This window comes from Setaria italica, chromosome IV, assembly GCF_000263155.2.
Source record: "Setaria italica strain Yugu1 chromosome IV, Setaria_italica_v2.0, whole genome shotgun sequence".
In the NCBI taxonomy this organism is placed as follows: Eukaryota; Viridiplantae; Streptophyta; class Magnoliopsida; order Poales; family Poaceae; genus Setaria; species Setaria italica.
Window position 1 is genome coordinate 14,713,556 of NC_028453.1, and position 14,144 is coordinate 14,727,699.

The window sequence follows — 14,144 nt, forward strand, 5'->3', positions numbered from 1 at the left end:
TCAACTTCGCGAGGGCGCTCGGCGACCCGCTAATTACTGCCTCGACTACTCATGTAGACTAGAAAACTAGTTGGAGGTGGGCCTCGCACCGTCGACAACTAGTCGGGATCGACTCCGACTAATTGGCTTCATCAAACTACCATCGTGGCTTCATCGACGACCGTCACAGCTTCATTGACTATTATCCACGAATCAGGCTAAGTCATTTTTCTAATGGTTTTTCGGCTTGTCTTCCACATGCGAGGCAACACGCTGACTACTTATTTGTGTATGTCTCTTGATGGTAGTTACCCTCCAAAGCTACACGTTGCTGGAGGGCAGCAAACTCTTGCGCACAAATCGCGCTTTACTTGCTGGAGGGCAGCAAACTCTTGTGCGCAATCGCACTCTCTTTTTGTCGCAACGACGACTACTCAATTTTGTCTTCTCTTGAGGTCACTAATCTCGTTGAGCAGAACATGCCTTAATTCATGAAAGCCTCAAGAGCATCTGTCATGCCTAAGTGCCAGCACGCATACACGAAATAAAGATCTCAGTTGTGCAAATGGCAGTGCTCGTATGAGTACAAGAGACAAAGATCTCACCACGCAGTGGCTGCGGCTAACAAAGACTGAGAGCCTAAACATCACAGGCTAACTACTCGGGAGAAATATGGCCAAAATAAGAGCATGACACAAAACGTTTATATTGATCACTGAATAAATTTCAGTAGTTTCAATATTCCACAAATATGCTACATAATGTATGCATCTCTTCTTTTAGGTTAAGCTTCGGCGATGACGCTCCAGGATGCTAAGCGTACCTCCAAAGGCACCGCTAGCTTCCATGCTCGGGAGCTAAGCGCCAATTACTACTCGAAATATCTCTAATGTCTTAGCTAGCTTCCTAGCTTGGGGGCTAAGTGCCAATAAGTACTCGACATGGCTCCTCCGGCTCACCTGGCGCATAAGCTCAAGGGCTGGACGCCACAAAACTACTCGGATCTTACTTGCGTGAAGATTCAAGATCCTTGAGTTGGTTATTCAATCAATCCAAGGATTCCTACCAATTGATTTTTTCAAGTTGAAAGAAGAAGAGTCAAAGAATTTTATTGACTCTCAGTCTGATTTTATGATTCAACCTAAGGCTCGGGGGCTACTCCATATGGAGTGCATCTTTCACCGCCCTCCATATATGAAGGTTACAGAATCAAGACGATCAAAGGCTTTTGAGCACACCATTGCCTCATGACAGCTCTGAGAAACTTTGAAGATTCAGCCAGACAAAGTACTCGAAGAGCACAAAAACTACTCGGCGAGGATATTACAAGTACTCGAAGATTGCCACATTTGACTATGAAGCGCTCGGGAGCTTGTCGAGGATGGATCCTCAGTACCCGCAAGGAAGGAAGAAGACGGACTTCTACTAGGATTCCACTGTAATCCTATTGGGACTCATACCATGTAGTCCTAATAGGACTCCTGCTTGTAACTGACTAGTAATCCTACCCCCTGGAGTATATAAAGGAGGGCCGGAGTACCTAGATCGGCGACCCAGAACAGAGGACCAAATCCTCACACCTCAACACCCAAGCGCAGGGTGCAATATACAACACCCAAAATAGGACGTAGGGTATTACGCTACTCTGGTGGTCCGAACCTGTATAAATCTGTGTCTTGTGTCCTCGCTTTTACCTTCAAGTTCTAGATACGGCAACTCCCCACCAACCAATCTACTACCTTGGGTACTCCCTTGGTAGGTTGCCGGGTATAAAACACTGACAGGGTCTCCTATATAGCGCACAGTATGGACAGGGGGATGAACCTGGATGCCTCTAGGTGGAGCAATAGCCAATAATTCGTCAGTTACCATTTGAGAATAATGCTCAACCATTGATTCATCGGTTAGTGATTTGATTGCGCCACTTTATTACTATAGTCAACAGCAAAAACTCCACCACATCACAATGTAAGGTTAGACCGTGCCCGTCCGCTCCGCATCGCACTGCACGGCACACCATGCCCATAGCCTCGGCCTGGCTCAGTGAGGTGAGTGAGTGCGCGCGTGTGGCTCGCCAATTCCCTTTTCAACTTCACATAGGGTGTACAAACAAAGCACCTTTTAAGTTGATTGGAATTCTCCTCAACAACTAATATGGTATTAACCACTTTTAACTCCCAAGCATTTATTAGTGGGCTTTAATTCTTTTCATTGAATTATTGAATAATTGGGCCAAGCCCATATATTCCAACAATCCCCACCAAGAATTTCAAGCCACATTAGAAATGCTCTCAAATCTATTGTGATCTTTGATAAACTAGTATTTTAATGAAGACTGTATGCCTTGAATTGTCAGTCTTGTGCAAACAAGCTTGGCCAAAGCCCTTTCACTGATGCTAGGCTGCGAAAGCATCCCTGCAGTTTTAAGCTTATAAATCATACTCCAGGCCTTTCATGGGTTTCTAGAGATCACCAATCTCATAGATTATGACTAGTAGTCAGACCCAAATAGGTGTATTCGTCAAGAGATGTTCTGTAGGACAACATCTTTACTTCAAAGTAAATAACACCCTTGTTTCTAAGAAGTCACTTGGAATACATTAACGTATAAACCATCCTGCCTTACAGATTAGAAGAGATATGCATCTTCACTAGAATGAGCCTTTTTCACCACTCTACTTCACGGGATCTCCGATCACATAGAGCAGGTTACCACTATAGAAAGACCGACGTGGGTCTCAAGCCCAATTTCATAGATGCATTGTCAATCATATTTCGTGAAAGACCCTTTGTGAATTGATCTACCAAGTTCTTAGCCGTTTGGATATAATCCAAGGCTATCATTCCAGAGTTTCTCAATTTCCTTACAGACTTCAACCGCCCCTTTACATATCTTGATGACTTCATGTTTTCTTTTGAACTATTCACCTTGACAATCAAAGTTTGATTATCAAAGTTCATTAGGATAGCCGGTATTGGTTTTTCAACTATCAGCAAATCCATAAGGAAATCCTGAAGCCACTCAGCCTCAACAATGGCAGTATCTAATGCTGTGAGTTCTGCTTCCATTGTTGACCTCGTTAAGATGGTCTGCTCAAGACTTCCCGAAAACATCACCACCTCCAAGTGTAAACACATGTCCACTTATGGCTTTTATCTCATCAGCATCATAAATCCAATTTGAATCACTATAACTCTCTAGTACCCTTGGGTATCTGGTACAATAAATCCCATAGTCCATAGTACCTTTTAGATAGTGCATTACTCTTTCAAGAGCATTCCAATGATCATCTCCCGGATTTGAAACAAATCGGCTTAGTTTGCTCAAAGCAAATGAGATATGAGGTCTTGTAGCACTAGCTAAGTACATTAGTGAACCAATGATCTGGGAGTATCTCAGCTGATCTCTCATAATTCTTTTGTTCTTAATATTTTACTAGCATCATAAGGTGTAGGAGTAGGCTTGCAGTCGCTATAACCAAAGCAACTCAAGATCTTTTCCACATAATGGGATTGCAAAAGGGTAACCCCACCATCACCTTATCTTAATAGTTTAATATTTAGGATAACATCAGGTTCTCCTAAATCCTTAATCTCAAAGTTTTGAGACAAGAAATCTTTGACTTCCTTAATCACTTAAGGCATGTCCCAAAGATCATTATGTCATCAACATACAAGCAAAAAATCACTCTTTCACCCCCACCATAGCGATAGTATACACATTTGCCATCTTCATTCACAACAAAGCCAGCTAATGTGAGAGTTCTATCAAACTTCTCATGCCACTGCTTAGGCGCTTGCTTGAGACCTATAGAGATTTCAATAACTTACACACCATTCCTTCTTGACCCTCTGCTACAAACCCATTTGGATGATCCATATAGATCTCTTCCAACTCTCCATTTAGAAAAACTTTCCTAAGATCCATTTGATGGATGAAAAGACCATGAGTGACTGCAAAAAAAGTAACACTCGAATAGTGGTCAATCGAGCAACTGGTGAATAAGGCCCTATTTGGCATGGCCCTGCAGTTGAACTCCAGCAACTCCAGCCAATTTTCCAGCCAAACACCCCAGCTCCAAAACTCCATGGAGCTGTAGTGCAAATCGGGGTGGAGTTTTGGAGCACCTCTTTTGCAGCTCCAAAACCACACAATATGAACCTTCTCGTGGAGTTGGTGCGTAATTACCCACTAATGCCATTGATTACACAAAAAAGGGTTCACTTCTTTTTCTCTCTCGACCCTCCCGTGCCTGTTCCTCCATCCCGCGTCTGTTCTGTTCCTCGCACCCGACCCCCGCCACCGCCTAGGGTTTGGCCACCACCAGCCCCGCTGGCCGCCGTCTACCCCCGACGCTGGCCGTCGTCGTCCACCCCCACCGCCGGTCGTCATTGTCCACCCCTGCTGTCAACACACTACCGGCCGGCCCCTCCTGCTGCCCCTCCCGACTGCCACCAGCCGCCAACCCCCGCCGCCCTCCACCCCCATCAACAGGAGCAAAACAAGGTTATTTTTTTTTGTTTTTTCAGTTTTGATCTAAAAAATTGGTTTGTTTTGTATGCCTAGTTCATTTGATAGTCAAAATTGGTTTGATTTGTTGTTGCAATCTTAGATTATAGTAGAATACATGCAAAATTGATTCTATTTGTTGTCTGTACTATAAAAATATGGACAATACCATTTCAATGAAGTAGATTAATGCCTTCTAATATGAAATTTATGAGTTGGATAGATGCCTGAAATTGATTGGAACTCGGAGAACACTTGAGTGCTCTGTATGTTGTTTGCCAAACAAGTTGGAAAAGGAAATTGGCCAAACACACACTTGAATGCACTTGGTTATGCTGAGGTTGAGAAAGGGTTCAAAGATAGGACTGGAATTATGGCTACCAAGGTTCAGATCAAGAACAAATGGGACAAGTTGAAGGAAAATTTCAAGGAATGGAAGAAACTAATGATGAGGCAAACAGGGACTGGTTGGGGCCCTATAAAGAAGACTATTGCTATGGATGATGAATGGTGGAAAAAATCTAGAGCTGTAAGTTGGTTCAAAAGTTTTGATATATTTCTTTTGCATATGCTAGAGCTGTAATAATGTGTTGTTTTGCTTATTTCAAGACATTCCAGGTTGTGGAAAGTTTAAAAAGAAGGGCCTTGAGAATAAAGATGAATTAGCCCAGTGTTTTGCTGACATCACTACTATTAGTATTGATCATTGGTCTCCTCATTTTGTGAATGTTGAAGCAACAGAAAATGTTGATAAGACACAAGATGAGGCAACTAATTTTGAGCCACAAGATCATGATTTCGTTCCTGAAACACAAGAGGAGGATATCGGTATTTCTCCTCTACCTGTGAGTGGCAAGAGATTGGCATGGCCTGTTGAAAGAAGTGGCAAGAAGGCGAAGTCTGGGAATGCACACCTAATTCAAGAAGCCATAACAAGTATGGCAAGTTCAGCAAATGAATATGTTTCAAAGCGACATGGAAAATATTCTATTAATGAAGTGATGGAGGTTATGATTGCTTGTGGGGCCGACTATGATAGCAATGAACATTACATTGCATCTGAACTATTTGTGAAAAAGGAGCAACGGGAGATGTTCATGACCATGCCTACTAATGAGATTAGGTTCAATTGGCTTAGGAGGAAATACAATGACAAATATGAAATGTAGAAATGGCAGCGGCATGAATTATTGTCACATGTATGCTATATTTTATTATCACATGCATGCCACATTTTATTGTCACATGTATGCCACATTTTATTTTTTTGCACTTTATTTTTGTGATCAAGTTGTATCTTACATTTCATTTATGTCAATGTTCATAGATGTCTTCAAGTGAGACTAATGACTCTAGTGATGAGGGGAATTTTTTTTTAAAATGGTTGAGACCAGTGCTAAACTAGCACAAAGTTATGTTGACTTGTATATGGACAAGGCACCACCGAGGTTTATATTTTCATAACAAAGTGGAATGGGATGGCTGATGGAGATGATAAATGCTCCAGGAGAGTGTCATGGAATGCTTCAGATGAATGAGGTTACTTTTCATGATCTTCATGATGTGTTGGTTGAGAGGTACGGATTACAACCATTCAAACACTTGAATAAATATGAAATGCTTGCAATTTTTCTATTCACATATGGTGGATGTGAGTCAAATAGAAGAGGAAAAAATAAGTTTAAACACTCAGGTGAAACAATTAGTAGAAAATTTCATGAAGTTCTAGATTGTGTGGTTGCTATGGCACAACATTTCTTGAGACCAACAGATCCTAATTTTTGCAATGTGCACTAGAGGATTAGGAATGACAAGAGAGCACATCCACACTTTAAGGATTTCATTGGTGCACTTGATGGAACCCATATTCGTGTGTCTTTATCACCTGAAGAACAAGTAAGATATATTGGTAAGACTGGAATTGCAACTCAAAATGTGCTTGCCATTTGTGATTTTGATATGCACTTCACCTATGTGGCTGTGGGTCAACCGGGTTCTTTGCATGACACAAGTGTATTGTACCATGCATTGGAAGCAGATGTAGATGCCTTCCCACATCCTCCTCAAGGTACAATTTTTTCCTTGTGTTATTGTTCATATTTTTATGCACAAACTTATCTTGTTTTACATATGTGTAGGCAAGTACTATGTTGTAGATGCGGGATATCCTAATCGTACCTTGAGTATTACATATGTGCTGAGTATTTTTGTGATGCACATGGCTTCAGCACCATACCTACTGCTGAAGAACTGTGCTAAATAGATGGTAGATTGCTCAACGGTCATTCAATGTCTAATAAAAGTGAGGCTATGTTCTTCAATCATCAGCTCCATGTGTTGGATTTTGCTACTTGCTATGGCATCTCCTCTTTCTCGGTTTCTCGGGAACAGGGTAGCACTCTCCCGGTGTGCCTCCTCCCCCTTCCGACCGAGATGGCGCTGATAGCATCCACCACAAGTCCTCCGCCACCACCACACACCTGAATGAAATGTGCGACATGTGTTACATTGCAACACGTTGCGTTCAATAATTTGGCGAAAGTAGGAGTATTTGTTAACGTAGCGTGGGCTACTTTTTAAACTTCCATTTTAGTGTAAGGACGTTCACAATGGAGCAGTAAAGTTGTCCATTGGGAATAAAAAATAACTGCAACCCATAAGCATTGTGCAAGTGGTCTATAGGAAGGTGATAGTTTCACCTACCCATAGCGCTATGAGTTACCCATATGGAATATAATGAATTTATGATTGGGATCCATTTATTTCTCACCGGTACCGTTGCCATAGGAAGGTTGGGATCCATTTATTTTTTTCCTTTTTATTTAATAGTTGGTCTTATCTTTTGGCTCATGTAGATCTTTATCATTGTAGAGATTTCATGGCACAACTGACATGAGCTCCACATATTTGGATCAATTCGGCTAAATACATTGTGGTTGACCTAAGGGAAGATTGGACCTTGGCTAGGAATACAAATATACAATACAATTTCTCGGGTTTGGGGTAGTAAATTGGGTTTCCTCTATGGTCAAGGCTGCTTGGGCTGTGCAAACCGGTCAGTCTTTGATTTCGGCCCAGTCAAACGAAGGGAAATACTATCAGTGTTTTGTACCGCCGACTAGTGCTTATACTCCGCACTCCCCTCACTTCCGGTGGCTAGCAGACAAGAGATAAGGAGTTATACTGGTTCAGGAAGATCCCTACATCCAGTTTTGGCACGAGTTGTATTCCTTGATTGAGTGCACTAGGCTTACAATGGGGTGCTTGTAAGCAAGCGATGCATGGGTGCGTGTGTGTGAATGAATGCGAGTGAGTGAGAAAGAAGGCCCGGTTCCCTTTATATAGGCCAAGGACCAGGTGATAATGTTGACGAATGGAGGAGGGACACTAACCTCTGTGCTGTGCTGGGCAGAGCGCCGAGCGGCGGTGGCGGCAGCTGCTCGGGGGCTCCCAAACCGCGGCCCTGGCCGATGAGCGAGTGCAAGGAAGGCCGATCGGCCCCTCGGCTGGAATGGGCCCATGCACGCTTCGTGCTTGTTTTGGCACCCGATTCGTCAGCGGCCCGCTTCTGGGATGCCCGATCCTGCTCCAGGGCTGCACTCCCGCTTCCTTCCACTCCGGCCCCGACCTCCCCATCCTCAAAGGTTGAGGGAACGGGGTTGGGAACACCGACCTGAGGACCACGAGAGAGCTTCTAATCAGAAGGGAAGTCGAGGATGGGCGCGCCATCGCTCCCCCTCTCATCCTCCATATCATCCACCTCCTCTTCCTCTTTCTCGTCCTCGTCCTTATCGGAAGGCAACCCCACGTTGTAGCGTGCACGGCGACGCCTCGCGCAAATGGGATGCCTCGCGATCTCGCAGATCTTCTTCTCCCGCCTCGTGCAAATGGGATGGTCGTGAAGGATCCCTTGGTGCTCTCAGGAGTTGTCCATCACCCCGAAGTACTCAAAGAAGGCGTGGGCCCTCTTCTTGAGTGGCTGCATCCGCCGCTTGATGAAGGTCCAGACGACCCCCACGCCAGTCACTCCGGCTCGCACCCATCCCATCATCACCTCGATAATTTGGTCGACCTTCTCCTTGCCCACATTTGGACAGCCCCAACCCCATGACTCCTGCCACACGGGGCGCTCGCCGGTGAACGCAGGCAGCTTACTGGCACCATCTGCGGAGCCGTAGCCATCATCGCGGATGTAGAACCTGTTGGCGTGCCACCTGCAGTTGGAGTCATTCGCCTTGATCTTCGGGTGCTTCTCCCCACACCCGCCACACATCTGGATGGTGAAGCTGCCCACCGGCACGTGTTTCTCATCACTGGAGCTTATCTTCTGCTTCTGGATGTCGAAGATGCGCTGGAAGAGGGATGCGTGCGGAGCGATGCCAAGGAAGCCCTCGCACACCATCATGAACCCAGTCAACTGTAGCAGCCCATTGGGATTAAAGTGCTTCAGCTTGACCTGGAAATCATGGAGGAATCCCCGGAGGAAGGGATGCACCGGCAGCTCGAACCCCCGGGTGTGGAACTCTAGGAAGGAGACCATCTCCCCGAGCTTGGGTCGCGGGAAATCTTTGCCCATAGCGGCACGCCACCCCACCACCTCCGGGGGAAGGCACCCCATGTTCATTAGCTCCTGCAGCTTTGCCTGCATCACACTCGAGGGAACCCATGAGCTCATCATCGGAGGAGTAGTGGGGATGCAGCGTCGCCAGACGAAAGGATATGCATGCGAGTGAACCGCGAAACTTATCAGGTCACTCCTCTTCTCTCTCTCTCTCTCCTAGCTACTCGCACATGGCTACTAGGTGACGGCCGGGGGAGGGCAGGCAAGCAGAAAAGAATGGGGAGGAGAGGGGAGGTGACGGATTTAAGGGAACAAACCCTAAGGAGGCCAACTGTCCCCTGCAAGCAACCACGTGGGGTGGTGGGCCTAGATCCTGTGATGGCGTTGGAAACGCACGCGCTAGAAGTGCGACGAGCGTGCATGACCTGCGCCATCAAGGCTCGACAAGACATGATGAGGTTGCCACCAAACGGCACCTCGACTGCCGTGTGGCGACCCCTCGGATGCTCCACCCTAGCGGTTGGGCTGAGCCCAAGCAGCAGGCCAGGATACGAAGGCTGGTCCAACAAACGGGCTCACAGGCCATCCTAAGGCCCAACTAAACCTAGGGCTAGGGATGGATGTGTCGAGAGAGTCCCATTGACTATGAGCCGGGATGCCGCGTTGCCCCCAACCTTTCCCCACTGTATCCGAGTCTTGGTGACGAGTCCGCCTTGGGTTTTCCCAATGAGGGAAGGCAACGAGCACTCCGAGTTCCCACGCAAGAGGTAGGGGACCAAACGGGTAGGGAAACTAGGACTAATGGGACGTCTCCTAGCAAGATATAGCTGAACTCCCCGCGATGGGGAGGCGATCGGGTCCCCCTCAAATTTCCTAGCGATGCTCGAACGAGGACACTTGCCCGACAAGCTTGGCAGGCAAGGAGCCGCTCCCTGCGAAGGGACCATGTAGAGCACGCCCCCAACCACACAAGCGCGCTCCTCTCGAGCAGCGCACCCGGGGGCTCGGAGCGACCCACCCCCAAGGCCAAGCAAACCATTCGCAGCGGACACCAGGGATAAAAAACTATCATTCCATGGAAAAACATTACAAGGAAAGAACTCGAGGTGCCGTGTACAAGTACAAAAAATGCTGGTGCTGCTGAGCAAGGCAACACCTGGGGCCCACGGAGCATGCTGCTACAAGGATGGCGTGAAGCGGCGGACGCTCACGTCACTGAGTTTCTTGTAGGATCAACACCTCGGGGGCCGCCCATGCGAAGGTGGTACCGAGGACGAGAGCACTTTCAGCTCCAGCAAGCAATGCCACCATCTCCCCTAGCAAACCCACGTGAATAGCTACAAGACAAAATGATGCCCTGAGCAGGATCTTAGGATTCCGCATTGACCAAGGCATCGGGCAGACCGGTCCTGATTGCGCATCAGCATGCAACCATGAAGAAACCAAAAGGTTAGAAAGGGTCTCCTGACAATGCCTGAACGGTGGTAAGAGACGGGCAGTGCCCGCATTAATAACCTTCTAAGCGAATCTCTGATTCCCTCGAAAGCTCGAGGGCTAGACCTAGTAGGTCTACTCGCGCGAACCCACAAGACGCCTCAGCCATCGAACGACGTGCAAGAAGAGCAAAGGAGCCTTCCCTCGACAATAAGGTTAGAAGAAGCCTCGGGGGCTACTAACGGGTTCCTGTACTAGGGGTACCCCCAGGTAAGGGATTTAAGGCGACCAGGCGCCAAAAGGCCAAAGGCCTAATAGCTAGAAGCATATTGGAAATGGCCCAGATGATGTTGCGGCCTACCTCTCGACCTCCCTTGGTCGGGAGCAAAGAGCCATGACTTGCGGGCATGGCCAGATTGGGGGCGAGGCCCGCAAGAGGCCCACAGCGCCTCACCCACTCCTTGACTCAGAAAAACCTGCACCGTACTAGAGCATTAAATGCAGGGCGTGGCCCCTTGACCGCCCCATTCTAGAGACATTATTGTTGCAATAGTGGCTATTGCAATGGTAGGGGTCGTTGCTATAGAGGCTATTGCAATGACATTGCGCTGTTGCAAGCGATAATGCAACACAAGAATGTTGTTACAATACGAGACCTATGCTGTTGCAATATGCTAACAGGCTATCTCAACGAAATATTAGTTGTGGCTATATGCGTCAATCGTATCCCAACAAAATATGGGTCGTCACTATATGCTCAATGGATATCGCAACGGCGAGAAAGCATCGTAATAGGCGTACAAGGTATCGCAACGATGTACGTGCCATCGTTATATGCTTCAACCATGTCGCAACGGAGTATGTCGTGGTTATATTCGTACAGGGTATTGCAACACAATATGGGTTGTTGTTATACGCAATTTCAGCCCATATATGACAATCATCATTTCAGCCCACATATGACAATCATCATTCCAGCCCATATATCACAATAATATTATATCAACCCATCAACCATAAATAACAATTATGATGTTCAGGTTCAATCAAAAATAGTTAGCATATAGGCTAACAGGGCTACTTGAACTCGACTGTTCTTCCTGCAAGCATCACTACTTAACCACCAACTTAACGTCCAAAGGAACTGGAACGAACAAAATGACCAAGGTAATTCCTATAACCTGCAATTACCGATGTTCACCCGTAACTGATGCCATCATATGTCTGCAGCAAGGAAATTGCCAGACAAGGAAACCTGCCAATTGGAGAAAATAGCAGTGAGCACCTGGCATTACAATCGTTATCCAAACTACAATTGACATCTTTGATCTCCTTGATAATCTAGAATTTAGGCAAGTGAAATATGCTATTACCTTCTCGCCAGGCTTGAATGGTGGGAGACCTCTGTACGGACAGGTACCACATCGAAAGGCATCACCCAACCCACACTGGAAGAATCATTCAAAGAGATCGCCAGAGGCAATATCAGTAACCAGGAGATGATAATTGCTGCATATGATGGATTCTCCACAAGAACTAATGATACTGTAATTCTAGAAGCAATACTTACACTACCACAAGCTGACTGAGGATTGATGACCTGCTCGGCAGTGAGCTCTAGCTTCTCTACTTTTGCCTCAGCCTCAGCCCTGCCACAAGTACAGTTCTTGCATGCTTTCCTTGTTGCCCCCACTTCACAATCCCCAACTAGTGAAACTCAAGAGGAACTATCAGGACCTAAACTTGAATTGAGTGTCTTTACACAGATGTCAAAGTAGGTTGATGGATTTTATGACTGTACGTACCAAATGGAAGTTGCGGTTTCTTTAGGTCTTCCTCAGTCAAGAGCATGCAGAACTAATGTGTGCATATAAGTTCTGAATGTGTGCATATAAGTCCTGAATCTAATTACGAAACAAAATGTGGGCAAACATCTACATAATCTTACATTTAAGCAGGCATAAGCATTGTGCAAGCTACTCAAATAAAAAACAAGATATTACAGGAAGTAAAATCCTTTTCTATGTACAACAAGATGGCAATATTTTATTGATTTTAGAAAATTCATATGGCCAAAAAGGAAAAAATCTATGCCGACTCTAACTATGTACCCAATAACCCAAATCTGTCTTCATGCTAGGAACTTGTAGAACATATATTTCTCTTGAACTTCACTTTAAAGGACATTCAGTTGATCAGTTCTTTTGGACAAATGAACTTGGCAGTTAAGCTCTCAACTCATGAACAGAGCTCAGACAGCAGATGCACAAAACTATACGGAGTATTATACTTATAAAGTACTACACTCCAAATCACAACTAGCCCAAACATTACACCAGGTACTCAGGTAGTAGTCCGCACGTCACAGAGCAAGAGCAAATGGAGAACCGATGACAAAATTGTCAAGCAAAATTATTTGCATAACATACAGAAATACACAAAGCAAGTAGCTACAAGCTACCTCAATTCTGCAGTTCCTGAATGGACAGTCTCATGCATACAATATGCCATATGATAAAGCCCAGATGTGTGCAGACGCACGAGTGACGCTTATTAGCACAGATTCATGAAATGCAAAACTTGAAAATTCCCAAACTAGCTAAGTGGACATATACTTTATCTTGAGCAAGTAGACAAGCACAAACAAAGACCGACTCGATCTAGGCATCTAGAACTGGAGAAAGATATAAAACTATGTGTACAAATGGAATGAAATTAAGCAACACGCGCGACATCTAGTTCCATACCAGGGGCCTTTCCCTCTCTTTCAGTTCCATACCAGGGGCGCGGACCGTGGTCGGAGAGGCAACACGCACGGCTGCGCTGGTGCCGGCGGCGGCGGCTCGCACCACACCCCGCGGCTGTCCATCACCAACGTCCAGGCCCTCGACGCCGCTCTCGCCTCCCTGTCCTCCGCAGGCCTGGACCGCGTGCGCGTCGCAGCGCAGGCGTCCATCCCCACCGTTGCTGAGGTCGCCGCGCACGGGCTCATCTTCCTGGACTCGCGCAAAGGAGGAGGAAGGCGTTGAGGAGGCGGTCGGAGGAGGCGGCGCGGACCGCGGCCTGGGGCTCTAGGAGGAGGAGGAGCGCGGTGTGGAGGGCGTCGATGTGAGTGAGGCCGAAGGAGGCCGACGAGGCGGCGGTGGGGTTGAGGGCCTAGGCGCGGGCGGTGGCGGTGCGGGTCTGGAGGTGCACAGGCGGCGGGTAGGAGCGGTAGGGGAGGCTGATGGAGCGGCGGCGCGCGCTTGGTGAAGGCCGGGGAGTAGACGGGAGCGAGCAGGTGGATCTGCTATCGGGAGCGGGCAGGGGGCTGCAGCTGGAGGGGGTTGCGGAGAGGGGGTTGCCGGCGGGGGCTGTGGGCGCCGGTGGCTGGGGCAGGAGGCGGCGTAGGAGAGGGGAGAAGAGAGGAGTGGGAATGAGAGTTAGGGTTCAGGGGAGCCAGCGCTTGGGGTTTTGATCCCCCAAGGAAGGAGCGCGGCCATCCATCTGGGATGGACAGTCCAGATGAGGCACATCGAAGTTGGGCCATTTGGGCCAAAACAGGCCAGTTCACTTAATATTTTTCTTTTTCTTTTTTTATTTTATTGAATCATTGTGAAGTAACACATACAAATAATTATCTTATATACACCAATATATTTTTTAAATATAATAGACTAC

The 14,144-nt window shown here is 46.8% G+C and overlaps 1 protein-coding gene and 1 pseudogene across 3 annotated transcripts; one reads left to right on the top strand and one right to left on the bottom strand.

The window, feature by feature from the left end:
- Positions 1–4,712: 4,712 nt before the first annotated feature.
- On the top strand, positions 4,713–5,658 carry LOC101771883 (annotated as a pseudogene).
- A 5,798-nt stretch (positions 5,659–11,456) lies between these two features.
- Positions 11,457–13,889, bottom strand: LOC101772293 (anamorsin homolog). Of its 3 annotated transcripts, none has more exons than XR_002677493.1 (4): positions 13,264–13,889; positions 12,055–12,191; positions 11,858–11,932; positions 11,457–11,739 (listed from the first exon to the last, which is right to left on the bottom strand). XR_002677493.1 is itself a non-coding variant. In XM_022826166.1 (4 exons), exons 1-4 carry the CDS (start codon positions 12,333–12,335, stop codon positions 11,701–11,703), a joined length of 297 nt encoding a protein of 98 aa, XP_022681901.1. In that variant the 5' UTR covers positions 12,336–13,889; the 3' UTR covers positions 11,457–11,700. The 3 variants fall into 3 exon arrangements, 1 of the variants encoding a protein (XP_022681901.1); XR_002677492.1 differs by having other exon boundaries at positions 13,232–13,888; XM_022826166.1 differs by having other exon boundaries at positions 12,290–13,889.
- Between the last annotated feature and the right edge of the window lie 255 nt (positions 13,890–14,144).

Bases quoted from the DNA above. Each gene is read 5' to 3' on its own strand.
- LOC101772293 (XM_022826166.1), bottom strand. From the start codon at position 12,335: ATGCTCTTGACTGAGGAAGACCTAAAGAAACCGCAACTTCCATTTG. The intron at 12,192-12,289 runs GTACGTACAGTC...GAGTTTCACTAG, and splicing joins GAAACCGCAACTTCCATTTG to TTGGGGATTGTGAAGTGGGG. The intron at 11,933-12,054 runs GTAAGTATTGCT...TGATTCTTCCAG, and splicing joins CTCAGTCAGCTTGTGGTAGT to TGTGGGTTGGGTGATGCCTT.